The 24,408-nt window shown below is 46.6% G+C and overlaps 11 protein-coding genes across 11 annotated transcripts; 4 read left to right on the top strand and 7 right to left on the bottom strand.

Moving 5' to 3' along the window:
- Positions 1-66: 66 nt before the first annotated feature.
- BDW43DRAFT_303875 (uncharacterized protein) lies at positions 67-1,094 on the bottom strand (the record flags this gene model as incomplete). Its single annotated transcript, XM_032045496.1, has 2 exons — positions 67-826; positions 889-1,094. 2 exons carry the CDS (start codon positions 1,092-1,094, stop codon positions 67-69), a joined length of 966 nt encoding a protein of 321 aa, XP_031895357.1.
- A 418-nt stretch (positions 1,095-1,512) lies between these two features.
- Positions 1,513-3,470, top strand: BDW43DRAFT_216887 (ethanolamine-phosphate cytidylyltransferase). Its single transcript, XM_032039342.1, has 4 exons — positions 1,513-2,051; positions 2,115-2,232; positions 2,300-3,074; positions 3,140-3,470. Exons 1-4 carry the CDS (start codon positions 1,922-1,924, stop codon positions 3,455-3,457), a joined length of 1,341 nt encoding a protein of 446 aa, XP_031895356.1. The 5' UTR covers positions 1,513-1,921; the 3' UTR covers positions 3,458-3,470.
- A 1-nt stretch (position 3,471) lies between these two features.
- BDW43DRAFT_216875 (monothiol glutaredoxin GRX5) lies at positions 3,472-4,446 on the bottom strand. The gene is made up of 3 exons (XM_032039341.1): positions 4,346-4,446; positions 3,968-4,244; positions 3,472-3,894 (listed from the first exon to the last, which is right to left on the bottom strand). Exons 1-3 carry the CDS (start codon positions 4,370-4,372, stop codon positions 3,743-3,745), a joined length of 456 nt encoding a protein of 151 aa, XP_031895355.1. The 5' UTR covers positions 4,373-4,446; the 3' UTR covers positions 3,472-3,742.
- Positions 4,447-4,889: 443 nt separating this feature from the next.
- On the bottom strand, positions 4,890-6,517 carry BDW43DRAFT_291253 (putative para-hydroxybenzoate-polyprenyltransferase Coq2). The gene has a single exon (XM_032043587.1). The coding sequence runs from the start codon at positions 6,256-6,258 to the stop codon at positions 4,993-4,995; it is 1,266 nt and encodes a 421-aa protein (XP_031895354.1). The 5' UTR covers positions 6,259-6,517; the 3' UTR covers positions 4,890-4,992.
- A 758-nt stretch (positions 6,518-7,275) lies between these two features.
- On the top strand, positions 7,276-9,459 carry BDW43DRAFT_291251 (putative JmjC domain protein). Its single transcript, XM_032043586.1, has one exon. The coding sequence runs from the start codon at positions 7,430-7,432 to the stop codon at positions 9,386-9,388; it is 1,959 nt and encodes a 652-aa protein (XP_031895353.1). The 5' UTR covers positions 7,276-7,429; the 3' UTR covers positions 9,389-9,459.
- Positions 9,460-9,545: 86 nt separating this feature from the next.
- Positions 9,546-10,655, bottom strand: BDW43DRAFT_291248 (uncharacterized protein). Its single transcript, XM_032043585.1, has 5 exons — positions 10,495-10,655; positions 10,380-10,441; positions 9,958-10,288; positions 9,774-9,875; positions 9,546-9,645 (listed from the first exon to the last, which is right to left on the bottom strand). Exons 1-4 carry the CDS (start codon positions 10,580-10,582, stop codon positions 9,781-9,783), a joined length of 576 nt encoding a protein of 191 aa, XP_031895352.1. The 5' UTR covers positions 10,583-10,655; the 3' UTR covers positions 9,546-9,645; positions 9,774-9,780.
- Positions 10,656-10,687: 32 nt separating this feature from the next.
- BDW43DRAFT_216625 (cytochrome c oxidase assembly factor 1 family protein) lies at positions 10,688-11,818 on the top strand. The gene is made up of 3 exons (XM_032039338.1): positions 10,688-11,334; positions 11,405-11,507; positions 11,685-11,818. The coding sequence occupies exons 1-2, from the start codon at positions 10,873-10,875 to the stop codon at positions 11,495-11,497; spliced, it is 555 nt and encodes a 184-aa protein (XP_031895351.1). The 5' UTR covers positions 10,688-10,872; the 3' UTR covers positions 11,498-11,507; positions 11,685-11,818.
- Positions 11,819-11,842: 24 nt separating this feature from the next.
- On the bottom strand, positions 11,843-12,798 carry BDW43DRAFT_303868 (mitochondrial 54S ribosomal protein uL3m; the record flags this gene model as incomplete). Its single annotated transcript, XM_032045495.1, has 2 exons — positions 11,843-11,940; positions 12,003-12,798. The coding sequence occupies 2 exons, from the start codon at positions 12,796-12,798 to the stop codon at positions 11,843-11,845; spliced, it is 894 nt and encodes a 297-aa protein (XP_031895350.1).
- A 384-nt stretch (positions 12,799-13,182) lies between these two features.
- BDW43DRAFT_216627 (uncharacterized protein) lies at positions 13,183-14,509 on the top strand. Its single transcript, XM_032039339.1, has 2 exons — positions 13,183-13,971; positions 14,044-14,509. Exons 1-2 carry the CDS (start codon positions 13,368-13,370, stop codon positions 14,193-14,195), a joined length of 756 nt encoding a protein of 251 aa, XP_031895349.1. The 5' UTR covers positions 13,183-13,367; the 3' UTR covers positions 14,196-14,509.
- On the bottom strand, positions 14,510-17,680 carry phoC (putative cyclin dependent kinase inhibitor Pho81). The gene is made up of 3 exons (XM_032039337.1): positions 15,378-17,680; positions 15,146-15,315; positions 14,510-15,039 (listed from the first exon to the last, which is right to left on the bottom strand). Exons 1-3 carry the CDS (start codon positions 17,620-17,622, stop codon positions 14,824-14,826), a joined length of 2,631 nt encoding a protein of 876 aa, XP_031895348.1. The 5' UTR covers positions 17,623-17,680; the 3' UTR covers positions 14,510-14,823.
- Positions 17,681-20,360: 2,680 nt separating this feature from the next.
- Positions 20,361-21,690, bottom strand: BDW43DRAFT_303865 (uncharacterized protein; the record flags this gene model as incomplete). The annotated part of the gene is made up of 2 exons (XM_032045494.1): positions 20,361-21,574; positions 21,672-21,690. The coding sequence occupies 2 exons, from the start codon at positions 21,688-21,690 to the stop codon at positions 20,361-20,363; spliced, it is 1,233 nt and encodes a 410-aa protein (XP_031895347.1).
- Positions 21,691-24,408: the final 2,718 nt, after the last annotated feature.

Below are 24,408 nucleotides of genomic sequence, written 5' to 3'. Positions count from 1 at the left end.
TATTTGTCAACTAAATCTGTCCAGGAGTTATATCGTTTAGATCAAGTATTGCAGACGGTTCTGTCATTAGCCTAGCAGACCCCCGAGGACAACACGGCTGACCCCAGACACTTCATTTTTAGCGTTCATTCTGCTTGCGTCCTCAAACTCACGTACAACTCCTGCTACCATGATTTTCCGAAGCTTAGCATCGGCCTTGGAAAACATTTCACCCAGTGCAACGGTGCAAGCCGAGGGGGTCGAAACCAAAGATGTAAGTCGAGTATAGCAGTCTATTAACACATCGCACAAAGTTACGAACGTTTCGAAATAATCTGGTTCAAATGGTAAGGATGGGGTGAGGAGATAAGAATACTCCTCACCAGGGAGAAGCTCTGACGCTTCAGTGTGAGGGAAAGAGATGGCTGCGGCAGCTGCTGAAGCAGAGGAGGCAATATTTCCTGTCATGGCCTTCAGCTCGGAAGGGTCGCTTGATTGCATGGGTAAACCGATTTCCGTAGCAGAACTAGCCCTTCTCGTCTTCGTTCCTGCATGTGCTGCCCTTTTTAACATTTGCGGTATCCGTGCTCTGGCTAGTGTTGACGACGAGCTTCCATCAGGTGGGTGCACTTGCTGGTACGCTTCAAATTCAATCAAAAGAGCATTAAGAGCCCGAAGATATTCTACAGGGGTTGAGCTGACGTCTAAGATTGGTGGAAGCGATAAACCCAGTAGAAGATAATTGATCGCGCGGCGGGAGAGCTTTCGGGCTTCGAAGTAAGGAATTCGGCCGATGTCAGCTCGAGAGAAGTGCACAGTGTTAAACCAATAAATGCGGCCTTCGTGCCTGAAAAGCCGTCAGCAATTCATGTCCGGTTCATCTTTCCCTCGAGGTCACAATGGACTGACGCCTTTCTTAGGTAATCTAACGTAGATATTCGCTTCGTAGCCATATCGTGAATATGTTGGTAGATTGCCGCGGCACTCTGGGGCCCGAATGATCCACCTCCACTAGTTAGCGGTGGAGGGAGAGATCCGACTGTAGTCTCATGGCCTATACTCGATTTACCGGTATCTCTGCGAGTCAAGGTAGGGGCAAAGGTGGACGAGATCATGTTCGACATTCTAGGCGGCAAAGCTGATTAAGAAAAAAGAAACATCAATGCAGTCCTAAGTTTGCCCTCTGCTGGAGAGGAGACTGAGCGGAGTCAGTAAATTGTTGTTGAAGTTGGAGCAGTAAACTTCTGTACAAGTACTGTTGCTGGGCTTTCGCCAATAAATGTGCTTACGCCTGATTTTAAGATTTACCCATGCTCCACTACCCGACTGGTAAACACTGTTGGTAGGCGGAATGAATCAAGAAACAAGAGAGGGGGAACATATGAAAGAACAACCCTACTTAACTATTATGGTAGTGATCAGTCTTCGGGTATTTTGACCTGTATTCAACTAGTCTGTAGCGTGTACTTGTCCAGCACTATCTGTGGGCACGTGCAGTCACCTCAGTGGATATTTATCAATGACCAGAAGATATGAGCGCACATACCAATTTCCATGTCTCGACCACTACTATGTACCTAGTAGTGCTGTAATGGTGCTGTGGTACTAGCCTACTAGGACGTTCTCCGCCCGACTAATGAACTTGCCATAAATAAATCAATACGGAGTAAACCAATTCCCCCCCACCATTCAGCCCCTACCCCTCGTCGTCTCGACTTTCATCTTGTTCGATAGCTCCGCTTTGAGCCCGTTCCCATTTTCGAAGTGACCTCTTGTTCACTTCTACAATTTCCCGACCTTCCAACACATATTCCGCACTCTTTCCGATTAGAAGTGCATTCTCAAAGAATAGAATAACAGGAATAATATCAATAATCTTTATCATCGTCAATCGCTGATAGAAAACGCTGCCCGCCTCTTCCTGGTACACTGTACTTCCAGAATGAGTAATTCTAACGAGGAGCTCGACCCTGTCCCTCTACCGGGGCAATGGCCTGTTGACCCCCAAGACGATGTACCGATCGCAGAAGACCGTATTTGGGTGGATGGATGCTTTGACTTTAGCCATCACGGTGAGCAGCTAACTCCTGATTACCGGCTAGAAGTTAGACCTCTAATTAAAATGAGAGTTGCAGGACACGCAGGAGCCATGCTTCAGGCACGTAGGCTGGGACGGGAACTCTATGTTGGCGTACACTCCGATGAAGCGATACTTGAGAACAAGGGCCCAACAGTTATGACGTTAAATGAGCGGTGAGTATCTTGAATCGAAATATCATTGTCGGCTTGGTATACTGAATGTAATTTCCCGCATGTCCAGCGTATCTGCTGTTGAAGCATGCCGATGGGTGACTTGTTGTGTCCCCTATGCTCCGTATGTGACACAACTACCATGGGTATCCCACTATGGCTGCAAATATGTCGTCCATGGAGATGATATTACTTCCGACAGCAACGGGGATGATTGCTACCGATTTGTGAAGTCTGCAGGGCGATTTCGTGTGGTTAAAAGGACCCCCGGCATCTCTACTACTGACCTAGTCGGCCGTATGCTCTTGTGCACGAAGGGACACTTCATCAAAAGCGTCAAAGCTACACTTTCTGGCGAGGAGGGATCCGGAAACGAAGAGGAGCGACGGGAAGCTGCCACGAATCTTATGCAGAGGATTCGCGACTATGCCACTGATGAGACAGGATTGCACCCCGGCTCTCATGTATGGATCTGGACTGGTTCGAGTTCCGCGAAGCTTGACAACACCACAGAAGAGCCTGGATCGTTTGAAACACTTGTAGGTGGAAGGCCGTCTAGACCAGGACAGCGGATCATCTATGTGGATGGGGGATTTGATCTCTTCTCTTCTGGGCATATCGAGTTCCTTAGACAAGTTTTGGTACGCGAGGAAATGGAAGGTCGCCATCGTGGCTGGTACGACCCCGGAATGAGAGAGAAGAGGCTCAATGAACATGGTGAAGACTATGGCCCGGCTTATATCGTTGCGGGTATTCATGACGATGATGTAATCAACCACTGGAAGCGATTTAATTACCCTATCATGAACATATTTGAGCGTGGACTTTGCGTTCTCCAGTGCCGTGTAAGCCATATGACCCCCTATTAGTGCTGGTGACTATCTTGGCCACTCTGTTGACTGCCTTTTAGTATATCCATGGCGTCGTATTCTCCGCCCCTTTCTCGCCAAGTGAGCCCTATCTGAGAGCCATGCCCTTGGGTGTCCCGGATGCTGTTTATCATGGACCTACCACATTCATTCCACTCACTTACGATCCCTATACTGCCCCCAAGAGAATGGAGATCTTCAGAGAAACGGACAGACATGATTTTCAGCATGTAAATGCCGGCGAAATTGTTGAGAGGATATTAAAAAGCCGTGAAGCTTATGAAGAGAGACAGCGTGCGAAGTTGCAGAAGGGAGCTGTTGAGGAGCTAGCGAAGTCTAGAGAAAATACAGTAAACTAGGATAGTGACATTACTCGACACAATGAATTGCAAAAGATGTAGATTTCTTTAAGAAATTCAGTGATATAGAGAACTGGGAAGGATGGTTAATACTACACGACGCACCGGACATCTGGACATATGAGTTCTTGATTAAATTATGTGCTTGGCTCTTGCTAAGATTGAGGTCGGTAGGTGACACGGCTGATAAAACATTGTACCCTCATATCTTAGGAACCTGCTTTATGTAAGGAGAAAAAAGTAGTCTTCTTCTTTTCTCCCCGGGCGAGGATGGTGCGCTTCAACTTAGTCAACCGCTACCAGAACTCTCTTTTCTTCAAGCAACTTTGCAAGCTCCCCGTTTTGATGCATTGACATTAAAATATCACAGCCACCGACGAATTCCTTATCTAAATATAATTGGGGGATGGTTGGCCAGTCCGAGTATTCCTTTATGCCTAAACAGAGATACAGGTTAATGGCAATGAAATTGGGCATCACCCTTCCGCGAGTCCAGATGTCAAAACGTACCCTGACGCAACTCAAGATCTTCCAACACATTGAACGCGACAAACTTTTTGGGGTCCACCCCTTGCAAGCCCAGAATCTGAATACTGGCTCGAGAGAAGCCACACTGAGGAGTCTCCGGGGTACCCTTCATGAAAAGGACAACCGGAGCAGATGCAATTGCTTTATCAATGGCTGACCTAGTTTCAGAGGACAGTAGTCGGACGTGAAGGGAGGATGGTATCTTAAAATCATTGGGCCGTAGTGGTAAGGAGTGTGGGCGCGAAAACGGTCGAAATGCCTAGATCATCCTGCGTGAGCTTGTAAAAGGTCAAAGGGATTTAACCCGGCCTAAGGCCTAAGGCGCATGAACAGGAAATAAGACGGCTAATATAGACATACCGATGAGAAGGCTGCTCTTGCGAACATGTTTAGAGAGTACTATAGCACAGCAAATACTTGTCTGAATTAATAAAATGCAGTGTCCGCCGTGTATAGGTAGTACCTCACCTAGTCTCCGTCATGTATGGGACCCACTAGTAAGTGACCAATATTTTAGTTGTCATGTGATCGTTGTCACGGCGCATCCAATGTTCTATTCTGTTTTGTCAGCAGCAGGTACACATCTGGTACCACCTGGTACTAGGTTACATTAGGTAGTACATACAGGAATCACTGCATAGTATATACATACCTACCTCCAATCTAACCAGTACCTGGACCTACGGTGACTGGATAGAAATACAGGCAAGGTAGTATCCTTAAGAATTTTAACTACCTAATCGAGGATTTCCTTGCCTAGGGCGATGAGTGTCAAGATTAGAAAGTCTTGACTTGTAGGTTTAAACAAAACAGATTGCCCAATATAGACAAGGCGATACCTAAATGTACTAATGGGATAAAACCCTACTTAAGCGGTTAAAGTTCAGCTGGTAGGACCCCATATCTTCGATGTCTGAAATTATGACCTAGAGCCCAGGATAGGTCATTGACTGGTTACTACAAGTATTGTACTAACCAATCAGCTAGGCTCCTTAGAGGACTAGAACCTAAGCTTCACTTGTGATCACTTTGCCCGGTGACTCTGCATCCTTATATAGACCAGTTGCACGCGCCATGTAGTCAAGTAGCATCCCTAATGTAATACCACCCCCAGTGAACAAACAGCCGTTCTTAAACCACCACCAGCAGCTCTGCACATTTTTTAACTGAACTCTCCAAATCATGATTCCAAGAGAAAGGATAGCGCTGCCGCAGCTGCCAACAAAGAAAATCGGACCAGCACCAGCCGACACTCCAGCTGCAGCAAGCAGCGACACCTGGACAGTTGCTAGAGCGGAAAGAACTGTTTTTGTGTTGTGTTCATAACGAAGGGCGATGGACTTTATACCCGCCGCTACGTCATCCTTTATGTCCATATGGGCGTAGATCATATCGTAGAGTATTGTCCAAGCAACACAGCTAGAATAAAGTGCTGCTGCAGACTCTAAAGCAGCATGGTTGCTAAGCAGATCTATACCCAGTGCTGGAAACCCCATCATCGCACCCCACGAGAATGTTAAGCCTAGGACGGCTTGCGGGTAGTAGGTGATGCGCTTGGCGAGAGGGTAAGTTGTCACAAGAAGTAGACTAGGTATCCCAAACCAAAGGCATGATGTCGGAAACTGAAGGAGGACACCTAGTCCTGCTAGCAACTGTACCCCAAGAAACACCACAGCTCTGCGCGGGGATACTGCCCTTCTAGCAATTGGCCGGAACTTGGTGCGTTCGACATGTGGATCCAAGTTCCTATCCCATAGGTCGTTGATTGTACAACCGGCGCCCCGCATAATCAAGGCTCCAGTGAAGAACAACCCCATCGTTCCAAGTACTTGCAAAGGGGGCGATGATGCTAGAGGGGCCGCCAGAAGTGTTGAAAATGCGCATGGAAAGAAAAGATAGTATGTGCCAGTGGGTTTGTCGAGGCGTACTAATTCAGCATACGGTATCCACGACTGAGGAAGGGAGGCAACAAGTCCAGTCTTAGGTGGAGTATAACGAGTTGCAGAGGTCGGCTCTGCTGTGCTGGGTGACTGGACTGTCAATGGCGATGCGAACGGAGCATGTGAATTATACCTCACAGTTGCTGTGCCCGTGTGAATAATAGACTTAGACCTAATGGCGATTGTAGACCTCGGTCTAGTATAGCTGCTCGTCATAAAGCGAGGGTGGAAAAGATGGGTCAGATCACGGCCATTGTGACAAACTGATCTTATTTCCAAGCATCTGCGCGGTTGGACATGCTGATGCATGGCGGAGAAAGTGAAGAGTCTCATTCCATAAACCAAGATAGTAGTTTATAGGGCAAACTGCGGGGAATTTTCAAAAGCCGTGTGTTGCCAGTCAATTGAAGTTCATCTGAAATAAGTAAAGGTCAAACTAAGGGAGCTGTACAAAGTCGAACCCCACAGCAGTTGATCTGCAATTTAACGCTGGAGCCCTCTCCCAATATAATTGTCCAATTTCTTTTCCCTTGTTGTGCGCACCTCTAGTAAGTTAGATTGTGCTTCTCTTCGCGCAAGAGTGTTCCAGGAACTTTTCATTCCAGGGCTTGAAAGGAGGACCCACAATGACCCATGATTTAATTATTTAAATACATAACTTCAGCTAACTAAAGGCGGCATGGCGCCTGCGGGTGCTCAACCAGCTATGCAGAAGATCTGATCTGAGGACAAGAACCATGTTCCACAGGTTGCTGAGCTTCAAAATTCTTGCCTGTCTCTCATAACCTTTCCTCACTTTACTTTGTCATGTTCCTTGACCTCCACACCTCCAAGCATGCGTGGGTTCCCTGAAATACAACTCGGAAGACGATCGCTCCTCTATCCCTAGTGTTACTCTGCTCGGTGGTGAAGGACCATCCCATTCACTGCCCTAGGAACCACACTTGAACAATTCGAGGTTGTCCCTGAATCGTAGAAAATGCTCTACTGTCAGTCCTTTCAGTGACGCATTTTGAGACTTGCCGATGGAATCTTGCACAAAGGCGCCGAGTCTTTCTCCTGTTACTTTGTTATTACAAGTTCTCTTCCCTCGATATTTATCAAAATGCCCGCTCAACGGCCTTGCGCAGCCTTTGAGCCTCTTTCTCCAGACTTGGACCTTGCGGCGCTAGTAGACTCGACACCAAATTTTGAATACGTGGCAAGGATTCATTGCGATGCGATTGATGAGAATGGCCTTGAGAGCTTCGAGAAGCTTGTATGGCTTCATGTTGTTCTGAGGGGAAAGCCTTTGGTTGTGGAAGGGTTTAATCAGAGGTTTGACAGATCCATATTTTCAGAGAAATGGCTAAGGGAACACTATTCAACGAAGAGTGAGTAACCCTTCCATTTCTTGTGTGCGTAGCTTCTCGTCTAACTACGAAATCTACATGAAGCGGAATTTGCTCGCAATCTCACGACAAAAACTGATCTCCCTCTTACCATTGGGCATTATTTGAAGAATATGCCTCTCCTTGCAAATCAGTGGACTGTTCAGAATTACAAAGATCAAGATAGGCAGAGGATTTATTTGAAGGATATTGACTGTCCCAAACAGTGGCATGACCATCTGAAACAACTGATTCCCCCTTCATTGTTCTATCTGAACAAGTTGCCGGAGATGTTCGATGGCCCTGGAGCGAAGATGGTACCCTCGCCCGACAAATCTCTGGCACGCTCTGCTTCAGAGAGACTTATTGCCAAGGCCGGGGACCTTATGAGCTGTCTTCCGCCCTGCATGCGTGCTGAAAATTTGATGTGTTATATTGGCCACGAAGGAACTTACACGCCAGCTCATCAGGAGATGTGTGCCAGTCTTGGGCAGAATATAATGGTGGAGGCCTCCGACGGTTCCGATGAATACGGGAAAGCAACCATGCCAGGCTCTTCCATCTGGTTTATGACTGAGAGTAAAGATCGCCGCGTTGTAGCTGAATACTGGATGTCTACGCTGGGACATGATATTGATATTGAGGATCATTTTGCTCAGGTCAACGCTTGGAAAGCGGCGCCATTCAAGACCTATGTTGTCGAACAAAGACCGGGAGATTTTATTCTGATTCCCCCACTAGCGGCGCACCAGGTGTGGAACCGGGGAACGAGAACAGTGAAAGTAGCGTGGAATCGGACTATTGCGAAAACTTTAGAACTGGCCTTATCTGAGGCGCTCCCGCATGCTAGAATGGTATGTCGCGACGAGCAGTACAAAAATAAAGCCATCGTTATCTACTCACTCGAACACTATTCTGAACTGCTCAGTGAGGTGGGCAAGAATGACCTTTGTGACACACGTGTCCAGTTGCTCCTTGAAGATTTTGAGCTCTTATTCAAACTTTATACCCAGATCCTCCTTTCCGAGAGCTTCTCGCAGCACCCACCGAAGGAAAAGGATATCGAATATGTTCCCTTTGATAGCAATATAACGTGCTCCTATTGTCGAGGTAATATATTCAACAGGTTTTTGACTTGCCCCTGGTGTGTTGGCGAGGGAGACGATACCTACGACATTTGCATGGAATGCTATGTTATGGGAAGAAGCTGTGCCTGTATATCTAAGTTACAGTGGGTTGAGCAATTTCGTTGGAGTGAATTGACTGGCAAGTATGAAAAGTGGAGGCAGCAAATACTTAGGTTCACTGAGGATAAAAGTGATAAATATTCATGTCTCCCTGCCAAAAGGGCTCAACTGGGCAAGAAAACTCTAGCTGAAATATGCCATGAACAGTTGAAACGCCGCCCCTGGGTCGATATCACAAAGCCGCTCATCCAACGAGTAGAGCAAACAAATAGCGATTCGGAGAATGCTACCCCTACTCGAAAACGAAGGAAAGCCCAGAAGAGCGACACGTGCAAGAAAGGTGGCCGATGCCACATATGCAAATGCGCTGAGCCTATGTGGAAGCTTGCCTCATGCTCATACTGTAACTTGAGTTACTGTTATGGTAGTCTCTTTAGGGCTTTCAATATCCAACCTCAGGATACAATGGAGATGTATCACTGGATGTGCCCTAGATGTCAGAATATCTGCAGTTGCGCTGCATGCCGTCGAGATCCTACCATGAATCCTTATGAGCCTACATGCACGTTATTGGGGCATGACACCAGGAAGGTAGCAGACCCGCGCAGCGTGGAAAGTTTGGTGGATTTCCGTCAGTCCAACCTCCGTTGGCTGAAGAAAGCTGGTGACGATGAAATAGGCCGCCTGAAGAAGCATCAGAAAGAGGCGGACGAGAAGCGCAATAAAGCCTTAATTGATAATTGTATTGAGCTAGAGTTTCCTCTGGCGATGGGTGAGTACACAGAGAGTGCCCCAATGGGTTCTCCTGTGGCTGGCTACTCGAAAGACTATGGAGACATACCCGTTGATCCTGCACTGGAGAAGTTAGATGGGTCCTTCCTAACTCCGGAATCTATCTGTCAATGAGAAATGTAGAAATGCTGGGGAGTGCATAATGCGACGCATATACGACTAGAAAGGCATATGTAAACGGTGACATAGGCCGGATAATTCTACGTTCGTGGTAATCTATCTACGTACATCTTCTTTTCTTTTCCATTGCAAAATCCTGACATTGGCGGGCGGAGAAACTGAAAGTGTTGAGCTATCTAGCGTTATTCAAAATAGTAATTATTGAAGGAGATTGGGAGATGAATAGCCTCGAGCATCCACGAAACGTCGGTCTTGGGCAAAGAGAGTCAGATAGCTGGCCAGTTGCAGTTGTAAAGGATGAATAACAGTAACAATAGTATGTAGTAAAACAACAACAACAAGAAGAAGAAGGAATGTGCTAAGGTATATTGGCACATACATAACTCCTAAGCTCCCTTGTATCTGTACTGGAGATTCTCAAGATGTTTTAGATCAATGGAGACCATTATCTTCCGTGCAAGCATAATAATTGCAAGCATGGCTGGATGATAGAAGGTTATTGTGAGTCCTTGAAGAGATCGCTGTGACCTTACTGAAAGGGTACAGATGTGAGAAAAACTCACCTCCCGGAACAATGTATGTTGTCGGCTGTTTACTGAACGATGATTGCACCGGGGAAGAGAAGATGTACACTAGTAGCAACAAGCTACAGGCTGCAGTATTTATAGGGAGAAGTAGTTTCTGAAAAAGTGCTAGAAAACCTGGACTTTGTATCGGCCTCTTGCCCTTAGGATCCGGATTCTGGAGAGGGAAGGATTTCATAATGTATGCCGTTGCTATTAATGAAAGAGTGCTTAAGAACGAAAGGAGACGCTCCTGCATATCTGAACTCCGTGAGCACACTGATGGGATGAACATCGAAACCGATAAGAGTGGGATGATAGCGAAAAGAATCTAAATGACGAATGATGTCAAGTTGTAATTTTTTGTTAGCAATGCTCAGCCTTTTCAGATTTGCGACAACTTTGGGAGAGAGATGATATACACTATATTCCGCATCGCGCTTGTCATTTTGTGCTCGCAAGCGTTCTATTACTGATTCCTGCTCTGCAACGTTGTCAATGGGAGAGACCATAATGAGTTCAAAGATTCATACATACCCTCTTCGTCTAGCTCTTCGCGCTCATGCTTGTCATCATCTGAGTCTTCAGGATAGTGGAAGGCCTTGCGTAGTCTTGCAGCTGCCATGATCCAGGTGGTGTGCCGTGCCTCTTCAGTCTGCAGGGAAGGAAGAAAATCAACATAAATGACGTTACAGATTTTAATTTATTTCTTGGATTAAATTAAATTCATCATTTTATTTTATTTAACACACTACTGCACTCTTTACTCCGCAGTTTGTCTTGTTTGGTTTGTCTGCCGCCTAGCAGCCGCAAAAGACTTGCTAACATGACATTAATGGTGCAGTTGATGAATTACGACAACGCTCACTGTATACTATTCTATACCCAAACCTTCGAATTTCCTTCCCCGCGGAAATGACTCTGCACATTGTGCAGCGTCGCACTGGCGTGCTGCGAATCTCCCTTTTTCGTGGTTGGGCTCTTCCTCGTCGCAACCTCATTCCCGCCCCGCACGCCAACTCGGGCCCTTTAATGGAACGACGAGCGGATCGAGACCTTCCCTCTGTCAATAAAGACCGACGATGGATGCGGACATTACCTATATTCGCTATTGCCGTAGGCGCTGCGATGCTAGGGATTTTCAACTATCAGAAGTCGTCGTCAAGCGTGGTCAGCAGTACTCTCTACGCTCTTCGCACTTCGCCGCGTGCTCGTGAGATTCTAGGCGACGAGATTTACTTTGCTCAAAAAATACCGTGGATTAGCGGGGAGATGAATCAGCTACATGGGCGTATCGACATTTCCTTCGGGGTCAAGGGAACCAAATCTCAGGGTAAAATGAGGTTCCGAAGCATCAGGCCAGACCGAATGAGCTATGTTCGTTATGAACTCCTTGATCCCTTCCTCGTTTAGACATATCATCTAACACATCTCTGAATTGGATTAGTTTCGCACTGAGGAGTGGAGTCTTGAGATGGAGGATGGCACAATCGTTCAGCTACTTGACAGCGAAAGTGACCCATTTCGTCAAAGTGGCTAGGTGAATGAATGTAAAGTTCTCTTCGAAGTAGCATTCCCGCATATGCTCAGCGTTACACAGTATCCTACTTACGATGCACCTCGATGCTCTCTGTACATTGACCTGGGCGTTTGGAAGCTGTGGCTATAGTATTTTTCTTCAATTTTCTTCCTTCTCTGCGAATTTTGGCATAATGACGGTATTGCAGGAGATCATAATGTCAGTGAAGGCAAGACCGATGGGATACTCATTGAAGAGAAAAAGAAAGATAAAAGGATATCATTTATGTATCATATACAGACGCCGCTTTGTAAAACAGGATAATGTAATAGTACATTTTCAAAAGCAAGACAACCATCTAGTCGGTTATACAGCTGAATCAGATAGAGATACGACTTCGGGCCATGGTTTCTTGATAGCATCTTGAATTCTGACAATGCAGCCTTTAGGTCCACTGACAGCGCCTGACGAAAGAAGCACTCAATTTAGCCAATCCGATGCATTAGGGAGCGAGGAGAACTCTTACCATTAACAACAACTATACCATTTTGCGAGTCAACCTTGAGGATCCTTAAATTTTGTACCGTATTCTGCTCATTTCCCATATTTCCCGCCATCTTCTTTCCAGGATATACCCTAGATCCACCACCTTGGCTAGGACCCGCAGAACCAAGCGACCGATGTGTTAAACTAACGCCATGACTTCGGTCTTGGCCACCAAACCCATGTCTCTTCATCACACCAGCGAACCCCTTCCCCTTTGTGTTAGACCGAGCATCAACGTACTGACCTTCCTGGAACCAATTCGCGCTGATTGCCTGGCCAACGGGCAAGAGACCATTTTCGTCCTGCACTCGGAACTCGAAGATATGCCTCTTCGGAGAAACACCGTTGGCAGAGAAATGCCCTAGGAGTGACTTGGTAAGATTACTAGGGTGTTTCCAACCTGAGCCCACTTGAACAGCAAAGTAACCGTGCTGTTGCCGTGTTTTGTGCGAGATGACTTCCACTCGGTCCAACTGAAGGACAGTGCAAGCAATTCGTTTCCCTGTCTCTGTATCGTACAAGGCAGTCATCCCTTTCTTGATGGCAATGGCACCAGTTCTGGGGGGTAGCGTTGCTGCCTTCCTTTCCAACGCCGCCGTTGGCGTTGACTTAAGCACTGGAAGGTCAGGCCCAACATTGAACCGGGAAGTTTTGGGAGGGTTTAACGACCGGATGCCGAATGCCCTGATTGGGGCATTAATATTGCGATTGGTCAGTTGAGGGCTCCAGAGGGATATGGGTGACTGTATCAGTCTACCGGATAAACGGGGCGCCATGGCGGACTTATGTTGCCTGGGAGGGGAAGTTCTTGAATGAACTCGGTGGACTTTGTCTTCATCCGAGATTTTTACGATCGCGCGAGTTGCACAGGGCGGTGAGTGCTCCCCTTGGTGCCCTACGTTTGAGGCATAGTTCCTCAACCACAACCACGTGTGTTTTACGGTCAAGAAAGGGCATTTAATCCAAACAGATGGCGAGTGGACTTTGGATAACCCCATGTTAAGTGCTTGCTAAGTATACAATATTATGAAAGTGATGATCCTTCCCCCAGTTGTCCATTCCGTGCACCTCACCGGATATACCGGTAGGCCGACCGCCGAATAGTTATGGACCAGTCCAGTCCAAGAACAATAAATTTTATCTACTCCCCGAGACGTCACCATTGCCATCCCTACTGTTTTCTTTTCTTTTCTTGTTTTCTCCATCTTGCAAATCTCATCATTGGTTCATCGTCGATCTGATAGACCTGCAGATCGAAGATCAACCTCCATTCTTTTTATTTTTCTTACCATCAGCCGAAATCATTTATACAACCAATCCCAAAATTCTTGGTGTCTTTATAAGGATGTCTCTGAGGCATCCTACAATCTCACATTGGTTCTCCCAGGCCTCTAGTTTTGGTCGGCATGTACTTCTACCATCGACAATGAATAGGACTGTTGCAATGTCCCAGCCATCAGCTTCCTTGGCCACATTCCGCCGTGCTTTCTCCCTCTCAGCCGACAAAAGCAGGTTCCTCCCCAGCCAAATGAAGTTCAGGACCCGTCATCATATTAAGGAGTTCTCTCATACCCAGCAGTCTCCGGTGTCTCGACGATTATTTAGTTCGTCCCGGTCGAAGAGCTCGCCGAAGTCGGAGCAATCCGCTTCGCTCTCGCAGCGGTTAAAGGCACTTTCCCGGGAATACGGCTGGTCGGCTTTGGGTGTGTACCTACTTTTGTCGGCAATGGACTTTCCGTTCTGTTTCGCCGCCGTTCGCTTTCTTGGGGCGGAGAAAATCGGTCATTATGAACATGTAGCCATTGAGTCGTTCAAGAGCGCAATCGGCACTGTGCTCCCTAACGTGCAGGAGGCACAATCTCGAGAAGAGACTAGGACAGATTCTAAAGATGAGACCTCAAAAGGTAAAATAGAGGGAAGTGCAGTGGAGAAGGCAGATGAAGGGGCCAGTATGTTATCCTTATATTTCCTGGATTATAATGTACTCTGCCTGGGGTATTTACTAATTATTGTCTGTGCAGGCCTATGGACACAAGTTGCTCTCGCCTATGCGATCCACAAAAGCCTTATATTCATTCGCGTTCCTCTGACCGCGGCCATCACCCCCAAAGTTGTCAAGGCCTTGCGGCAGTGGGGCTGGGATATTGTTAAAGGTAGACCAAAGGGTATGTAGGTAGGCATATGTTCAAGGACATGGATGGCTGGGCTATAGGGACATAGATATACTTGGATATCTTCTCTCCGCTTTCTTTTTGGGACTTGTGGCATAGCGATGGTATAGATTATATTCACGGTTTGATTGTACATTAGCTGTTAGATCTAGATTCCCAGGGTGCATACCATGGAGTTCCCACTCTCGTACATTTCCCAAATGGGTATTTATGCCAAAACATATGCATTAAGTAGGAGACAGCAGGAACGGGAGGAAGAAAAGCAGCAACGATGAAGTCAGGAGAAAAGGGAGAGCGGTTAGGAAAATGAAGGGGAGCGGCCAGATTTCTGAGTCAAAGTAATAAATAGAAGTATGCAGCTAGCGCCTCTAACCTCTGTCTCTTTCTCTTTCTCTTCTGCTTTTCTTTCTTGTGGGTTCGGTGTTGCACGAAGCCTCGATGAGGATAGTAGGATGATGGATGCTTGTCAGGCGTAGGTAAAAGCGAAAGAAAAAAAGGGATTGGATCACCAAAATGCAAAGGACACTTGAGGCCGAAATGCAGATGCCACTCCCTAAAGATCTTCATATATACCCAAGTTAACAATATCAAAAGTTGACTGCAAGAGTGAGGCATGTCCTTAACCATGTCTCACATGTCAATCGTATCGTTGAATCTCAAGATGCCATTGGCTTTCATCACACCGTTCACACCATCAGGCATTCGGTATGCCCATTCAGCTACACCCATCGCGGTCGCCACGCCCAGAACTTCTTTGTGGGCTGGGGGTTCAACTTCGTCAGATGTGTCCGCCACAAGTACAAGACCGAGTTCTTTGATTGTCTCTACAAGCGCTGGCACAACATTCTGGGACGGCCATAGAAATTTCATATTAGTAATGATCTCGTTGCATTGTTTCACAGAAATCCGAAAATGGCGTAGCGAAAGGGCAGGGAGAGGAAAAGGAACATACCAAGAGGCTGGACCGACATATTAAGCCCATAAAGTTGTTACTCTGCGCTATCCTTGCCGATTCTTTGATGGACAGTGATGCACGACCACTACTATTGATGTCTGGAAGTGAGCCAACGTCACGGGCCAAATCACGAATTTGGCCAAGATCATTGCAAAGAAGAACGGGATCTTATGAACGAAAGTTAGCAAAAGCCATGTACCAATGAAATTTAGGAAAATACTAGACGTACAATTCGGTTGCTTCCAGTTCAAAGCAACGCAAATATTAGGGTTGTAAGAGGTAAATACGATAGAACGCATGAACTCAGGGTTCTGATTTCGTGACACACGAGCATGATCGAACACCACAGTAAGGATGGCATCAGCAAAGCTATTGACATCCGCTAATGATACCATATGTAGCGCTTGCTCCTCGGCAGCCGACGGATAGAGTATAGAGAGATTAACATTGATGCTAATGGGCAGATGCTGGAGCATCTCTTTCAGGGAGAGAAATGAAGATGCAAGTAGACGGTGTGCTTGTGCCAAGTCGTCAACGGCACGCGTTTGAAGGTACTGGAACAACTCGGAACGACTCGCACCCCTCTCGGCACCAATAACTTGGAACTGCGAGTAAGTGAGATGGCAGATGGGTATTTCAATACCATGATGCTGAACTGTAAAACACGGATAGAGCACAGGGATTCTGTCTCTGGTGAGCTGCACAAAAAGTTGAACATGATCACCAGACAAGCTCGAACCTGTGACCAGACCGTTGTGTTCTGAGTCGATAGCACTCGTCGCCTTCCAATAGGTAGCGAAGTGGGTGATCTCTAAGGGATCACCATGGTACGGTTTGATGACTTGGAACCCAAACCGCAACTGCCCTATTGACCGCAACCTAGGATCAAACAACGGCAAGCAACACGATCCAGTGCTAGAATTCTCAGCCCTAAATACTGTGGGTAGGGCGACCGTCTTCGCTATCACTTTTGAACCAAATGTGGGGAAAATCTCAAAATCCACAGCGAATGTCTCCAGGTTGTCTACCTGAAATGAGATCAGTCGCGAATCTTCTTGGATGGGAAGCATAATGGTGCGTGGGATCAAGTCAGAGAGTTTCGAGGAAATGGTTAGCCGGGCTGCAGGATGACGTCCTGCTTGATCAAAGGTAATGGAACCGTAATTTCCGGTATCAAAAAGAATTTGCACGAAGACTTTCTTGTCCAAAAAGTTATGGCCGTAACGACGTAGAGGTATGATTGGTGGAGGGAGAGAAAGATCGGGTATGCCATCCGCTGTCTCAGTATTTTCAAAAGGCGAGGTATCCTCCATTTGTAAACCAGGGACATGACTTGCTTCTTGTAGCCTTAGACCATTCGGGACATCGAATGGCTTTTGCGGGGTACAGGAATCACCGCGATGCGACCAAAGCAGAAGCATGCACTCCAAGTGGCCTTCCCACGCTGCGTAATACATTGCAGCGAGACCCTTCTCATCTACAACATCGGCATCCACACCCAATTCGAGAAGAGCGCGCAGGCAGTCAACACAGCCTTCACTAGCAGCATGGAAAAGTGGCGTCCACTGATACAGTTTATCTCTCTGGTTCAAATCGGCCCCATGTTGTTTGAGCATCATCAGTAGTTGCGGAGACTGCGAGGCCCTTGCGACCATATGTTGAGGATAGAGACCTTCTGCATCTGGGAGTAGTTGTGCGTGCCGTTCGAGAAGCATTTTCACAATCGGAAGTGATCCATGTTGGCATGCCAGGTTCAGCGGAATGTGATCTGATTCAGAGGCCGGATCAATGCGAGCATTGCTGTGAAGAAGCTGCTCAGCACACGACAGCTGACCTTTTACAATACTGTGAATCAGCGGCGTGAAGTTGTCATGGTCCATTACGTCGACAGTGTGGGGGCCTGCAGCTAATAGATTTTTCACCATTTCCACCCGGCCGTGTATACAAGCATAATGTAGAGGAAGTCGGCCGTAAACATCAGACCTTGAGATATCAACACCTGCCGCGAGCCCCGACTTGAATACAAACTCTCGACCTGAAATGGCTGCTTCGTGCAAACAATTGCGTTCATTAATGTCATCTTCTGCGTAGATATCGACTAATCCACTCTCGAGAAGAACGGCCAGTACATCGTCTGAAAATTCATTGATAGCAGCAAGGAAAGTACGAGTCGCGCGCTCCCGAGCATCAGGTGATGATTGGAGTTTTGAAGTCCACTCGCGCAATGTTTGGAGATTACCAGCAGTGGCCGACTGCAGTATTTGCAGGTCAAGGTCTTCTTCATCCGGCCCAAACGGTTGGACAGCCACTGCGCGATCCACAGGACGGGCAGCGTCAAAATTAATATTCTCGCCCTCCGCCCATGCCTCAAGTTCCAGCCGAGCGGTCGTGGCCCGGTCTGACAGGTCGCGCAAAACGTCACGATTGAAACAGGGTTGTACTTCGACGGCCCGGTGGAGGTACAACTCCTTCATACGCGACTAAACTGATGAGTAAGTACAACTGGAAGCGTAATTTGAACAAAACTGTAATGAATGACTCAAACCTTTGATGTTTTGTCCCACTACCTAACATGTCAGCCGTTTCGAACCTAACAATTCAAAGAACGAATCTTTTCTACGCACCTTTTTGAGAATCTTCGACATAGCAGTCTCATTGATCTCGACAAATTGCTTTGTTGAGGGAGATATAATCAGAACCTTACGCGCAGGGTATTTCGAAGCATCATGCTTACTTGCAACTTATTCAGATCGCCATCAAATTGCTGGAATCCTTCAAACAAGGCGACAAAGTTGGCTGGCGCCTTAGAACTGGGTACTGTTCGTGACTGGATAACTCTCTTCTTGTCGACTAGCGTTTTCAGTCGCAAAGAAAACTATAACACCAAGTCAGTATACACCTTAGGTCGAGCGGCTATGATATGGTAGCAAACCTCGGCTTCTTTTTGTAGATAGAATGTGTTGACTTTCTCTATTTCTCGCTCCTGTTTGGGTCATTAACTTAAGAAGCCTTCTCCTGCACCCCATTAATCAAGGAGCCCATACCAACCGAAAAAAGAAAACCTCCTTGTTCGCGCGAAGAGCGGCTTGCGCTTCTGGCACATCTTGAGCTACGCCTGCAGAGCACTGAGCGGGGATCGTGGGTGTAGCACTTAGTTGCTTAATGAGCTATTATGTGGATATTAGCCACAGAACACTGGGTACTGTATAAACACCAACCTTCTTCAAAGCCTTGTAATTTACGAAACTGGCGGCATATTCAGGAAGGTCAAGTTGTCTGCGCTGGATTTGTTTGCCAAACTTCCTATAGGCCGAACGATCAGCGCTGTAGAACGTTGTAGGTCGAGAAGAGCTAAGAACTGATTGCAGATAATGCCTTTCGCATGCGAGCGTTTGTTCACTTACATCTTGGTAAGCTGTTTGAGGAAGGTGAGGGTTTCCCAGTCCCTTGATGCACTCGCGCCTGGTACGGCAAAGGCTTAGGGTCTGGACAAAAGACTGTGTTGGTACGAGTTCTCAGGACGTTCAATGTTCCAACTGTAGAGAGTATGTGAGAGTGAGAATGCGTGGGAAGGGGGGGGGGAGATGAAGAAAAAAAGAAAGCTATAGCAATTGCCCCTCTCGAAAGCTTCCAGGGAATAGAAGAGAGACGGGCAAGTGAAAAAGGGACGTAGCCCGAAGTGGGGCGAAAGGGAGGGGAGAGAGAGAGAAGAGGCAGAAAGACAAGTAACAACCGTGGTGGTGGTGGTAAAAAGGAAAAGAAAAGACGTGTACAGGGTAATCGAACCAACTTCCGGTTCAGGCGATAGGATAGTTGGATAGAACAGCTAGCCACCAGTCTCAACCGAAGAAGCAAAACAAGAAGAAGCAACACATATATCACCTCTGGGGGCCTTTGTCAGTCCGCAGTGAGAAGTGTTCGCCTTCGGTATTTAGTGTACCTCTTAGGCTATTGCTTTCACCAATGCGGGGCACTTGATCGTATTGAATGGTGAGAAACAAATAAGGAAAGCCCCCGGTCGCTGGGCGCCGTTATAGTAGAGAAGGAGTAATAGATAGACACAAGCAGCGAATGAGAATGGATTATCAGAGAACAGCATGAACAATACTCTTAGGACTCATGGCGGAAAAAATCACGTCAGGTCAGAGGTCGAGCAAGGGCGAGTGGAGAGCTCTGGAGAGCTGGCTCCGGGCCAATCACAGATGGCCATCCGCCCACGTTCCCTTCACTTGGCCTTGCGCAACACCAACCATGACCTCCACCGTCACAACGTGTCTAGACTAAGACCGCATGAGGCTAAATGGGTCTTGGCGCTGTCTTCACTACGTAACCCTTGGACCATCAATCATATATGTTGCACGTCTATGCAACTATCGATCAATTCCACAAAGGACATGAGCGATTATTTAAGGAAACAAGACGGAAATGTCCTATGTATTCAACCAGCCTGCTCTGAATAGAGGCACAGGGTATAAGAGAAATGAGTATGAAGAATAAACGACCAAGGTCATTGTATCCAGATATAGACAGAGATGCACGCGATGTACCCATATATCACAACCTATCCAGGCCCCAGCACATTTCAGGGCTAACAGTAGGTAATAGTTTTGAAGGGGGGAAAGAAATGAAATGAAACGAAAAAGTGAACCACACCAGATCTCAGCGCGAGAGTAGGGAAAGTATACATTGAAACCTGACTAGCTCTTTGAGGTGGTCACAGGTATACAGATGCAAGAATGACTATCCAGCACAGTGGAGAAAGAAGGCAGAAAGGAAAGAAAGATACGGCGAACTCGGGATATAGCTAAGAGTACCAATGAGAAACAGACAATACAAGAGCACAAGGTTCGAATGAAACAAGGGAGAACAACCAGACCCAAAACCACAAAAGAAAAACAAAGCGAGAGCAAAACAGAGACAGCCGCCATCGGGATTTATAATAAGATGAGACAAAGAAAAGTCAAAGGAGATATTAAGAAAGAAAGGAGTTTATGGCAAGGTTTCCATTTGATGGCGTAAGATCAGTCACGGGCAGGCCATGGATCATCTAGAGGCGATGGTAAGTTGCGGACAGCTGAGATTTCAGCTGTTTGCTTTCTTCGGTCTACTATGAAATGAGCAGGAGCCATTACTCTATCCTCACCAAATCCACCAATATTCAAGACGCCATCAAGGAATGTATGGTGACTTTAGCACATTTATTGGGCTTCGCTCAAAAGTTTTGAGCGATTCCGGCATTTCCTTGTCTAGGGAAGACTGCGGGGTTCTCAATACGAGTGTTGCGTCGTGCTTGAACATCTCGAATCACAGGTGGACTTCCCCCATATGGGCCATCACCATACGCCCCATACTGTGGTTGCATCTCATTGTAGTAAGGGTTATCGTCGTAGAAAGGACCCGAAGGGTGGGTAGCGGACATGTGACTTTCGTCCGAAGCCTCCGAACGGTTGGCGGCAGAATACGCGGATGAAGCGTTAGACGGGCCACGATGTATACCTGTGGTACGATTGTTCGCCGCAGCCACCGGGGCAGCCCCTAAAACGCCGATAGGATCCGTCTCACCCACTGCCGGGCCGTCTGAATATTGAATGGTGCCATCGCTTGGGGTAGCGGCATGGTGATAACCAGGAGCACTTCCTGCCTCGGACATTGCTAGCCCAACTCCGGCACCACTCGACAAGTTAGTAGATGCTTTGCGACCAGCTGACGTGGTCCCCCATCCTCGATAACCTGAAGTATCATCCTTGGGCTCGAAAGCACCACCTCCCATAATAGGCGGAAGAGTTGGGTCATTATTCGGATTGAACCCGTATTCTTCCACTTCCTTCCTCCGTTCCTCCTCCGCTGCTTTCTTTGCCTTCCACTTCCTCCAAAAATACAAAGCAGCTAAGATGATAATTGCCACAGAGGCGACCGGTACAACTACTGCAACCGCTATCGTCCCACCAGGCGAAAGCCCAGAGCCACCACTTCCACTTCCGCCTGTGGCAGATGCTGTTGTTGACGAACCTGTTGCTGTGGCAGATATACTGTTGGCTGAATTTCCAGTTGATCGAGTGGGTAACGAAGTATCTGTGGATGTAATAATAACAGTTTGTGGTCCTGTAGTGCCATCTGTTGCCGACGTTGTGATTATTGATGTAATGACAGAAGACGCATCGGTGGTGCTGCTTGTGGTGGAAGTTTCTGGACTTGTGGAAGTGCTACTGGTGCTGGTCGTTGTCGGTGGCTGCGCCGAGGTAATTGTAGAAGACGTTGATGAGGTGGACGATGTAGAGGAAGATGTTGAGGAAGAGGAAGAAGAAGTAGTAGCAGTAGCAGCTGTTGGCTCGGATGTGGTTGACGTATCGGTTGGTGTTGCGGTTGGCTTTTCTGCGGTCGGTGTGGTGACTTCTGCAGTAGTTGCCGCTGGCGCTGACGGCGCCGCTATTAGAGATTCAGCGTACTGCTCAATTGTTACACTGAGTTGAAAAGTGCAGAACAATGATATAGCGCAACATATTAAAAAAATTTTCCATCATACCTGCTGAAGACCCGGGCATCTCAAGATCTGAACTGGCGGCTTTCTCTTCCAAATTTCGAGAGGTATCACTTGACTACTTGTCGCAAACCTTATACGGTTCCCAGATTCAACTGGCTGGATAGTTTTGTTATCTCAGAGAACGCGTGGGTGGCTGGAGAATTTCTGAAAGTCGAGTTCCCAAGAAGCAATTTCCGTAGCGGACCAAGTTGCTCAAAGGTTCGGGGACGTAAAGGAAAGGGCAAGGTAGCCGTAGCATCCGCAATAGGAGATTTGCGCGCGCCAAAGAGGTTACCAAAGTGGTCCGCTATAGTAGGATGGATGATCACGGAGAAAGGAACAATCGTTGGATTGATTGATCTGTCTGGACGTTGGTCAGGGGGAAGCCCAATTTGGTACGACAGAAAATGAGCAGAATAGCGCTCGGACACACACACACACAGAGAGAGAGAGAGGAAGAAAAAAGTAGACTATGAAATTCAAGGCCTGCTTACCCGAAGAAATGAATGGGATGCCATCAGATAGTAGGGGAACGAAGGAATAATGTGAAGTGAAATCAAGGTTAGAGAAGGGAATGAATTGAAAGGATCAGGGCTAAAGGAATGAGAGGAAGAAGTGGAGATAGTAGAGAGAACGTCGAATCCTGGATCACAACTGCAACCGGATGGGCGCCCTAAGTGGCACCGTTCGTATTTTTGTTCTTAGTGGTTACGGACTTTCAAATGCCTGAGGTTTTGGTGCAGTGGGGTCTGCAATATAGAGTAAATTTACTCATTTCGTAGGTCTTCGTACGGAGGATTCTTTAGTACAGAGTACACATCACGATACATGTAGTAGGTATATATGATTTGTATGTATGTGTGTGTGTATAATCCTCTCTATATACTCCATATAGGTATCATACGGTACCGAATGCTCTGCTAATCATTCTACAGTATCCGATAGGACAGCCAGGGGAAAATCAAACATTGACGAGTGCGGAAAGGTAACCTTCCAACTGCGCCGCGATCGGCAACTAACTGATACAACAGCACCTAGTTATCTTCCCCTCCCCCCCTTAAAAAGTGCATGCGGAATGAGAGCCCGCATAGCGCTGGTTATGGTGTAGCTTATATCCTGGACCGGATCTGGACTCAATCATAGGCATTAGGCATTCAAATTTTCCATGAAATCCTCCCCATAAGATTAGGTGATGTGTGTACGAAGTATGATAGGTACGTATACTCTGTATGTACACACTACTATGTAGTAGTCCAACCTCTGTACATGCATACTTAACCTTTAGTGATCGGGTACTACTATATCTTAGAAAAGTCCATAAAGGATTGCACTCTGAATCACGATTTGATGAAGCTTGTCTTACGGCCCCTACTTATTACCATTGGTGTACCGAAATATTGATCCCAATGGCTACAAGTTCAGGCCCATCGAGGCAGTGATCCTAGTTGAGCTAATCTGTCTCGGTGGCAAAATTGACCCAGGGCGCCTTGTCTCAACACCATATTATGATAGCTTTGAGTGCCACCCGCTGAGTTAGGGAACAAATGGAATTCGCGGGTCATGTTACCTTTTCGACATTGAATAGATCCCGAATTTTCGGTTGGTTCTAGTGCTGTGCTGTGGGTCTTTGTCAACTTCGTCATATTAGTGGCGGACCTGACCACCCACCGCCTTCGCCGGATGGGTGGTCGGCGGCGTAGAGGCATTTTCACCGTAGAGGCAGATTTTGAAATTCTCATCTTTTTGAAGCTATACAAACCATCTAATATGCCTAAATCATCAGAAATTCATGATGGACGCGTTGATAAGGCCGTTGAAGCTATACAGCAAATGAAAAATCCTAATATCGCAAAAGTTGCGCAGGAATTCAGGGTTTCCTACCGCACACTCTATAGCCGTGTACATGATTGAAAAAAGTCTTGTTTGACTCGCATGCCTGTAAATAAAGCGCTAAATCAGTATCAAGAGGCTGCTCTAGTTTAGTGGATTATTAAAATGCGTGATCTTTATCTCCCTGTCACTATTTAACTCCTTCTTGACTGGGTAAATTAAACTGTGCAGTGTACTAATCCTGAACAACGCGTTAATTGATTATGGACATATTGCTTTGTCAAAAGACTTCCTCCTCATCTAAAAATTAGTCCAGAGATACAGAAAACGAAGGAGAAGAAGCATATAGAAGCAGAGAATATTGGATAGCTTTAATTCTGGTATAATCAGCTTACAAACTTGTTTAAAGGGGTCCCCGCTCGCCTTGTATATAACTTTAATAAATGCGGATTTCAACCAGGTAAAGGAAAGTCCCAAAGCGTGCTTAATACAAAGAAAAGAAAGATCCAAGATCTTCCTAAAGCAGAGTATTCAGATAATATAACTGCGCTTAAATATATTGCTGCAGATAGTTGGATTATGACACCGCTTTTCATCTTTAAAGGCAAGAAATTTATGGAGGCCTGGTATGATGAAGAACTACCAGATTTCTACACTGCAGTCTCTGAAAAGGGCTATATAAATGACAAATTATTGATTGACTGGCTTTATAAATTTTATAAAGAGATCAAGAATTATATAAGAAGAGAAAAAAAACATGTTCTTCTTTTTGACAGCTATACTGCTTATAAAATACTTAAATTTCTACAACTCTGCAAGACCTATAAGATTCTTTTCTTTTGTTTTAGGCCTTATATAACTCATCTCTGCCAACCGCTTGATAGAAAGCTATTTCTTACATATAAAACGC

The sequence above is a fragment of the Aspergillus alliaceus genome (assembly GCF_009176365.1).
Source record: "Aspergillus alliaceus strain CBS 536.65 unplaced genomic scaffold BDW43scaffold_64, whole genome shotgun sequence".
Lineage (NCBI taxonomy): Eukaryota > Fungi > Ascomycota > Eurotiomycetes > Eurotiales > Aspergillaceae > Aspergillus > Aspergillus alliaceus.
The sequence above is the reverse complement of the archived record's forward strand: the minus strand, read 5'-3'. Positions and strand labels throughout refer to the sequence as shown.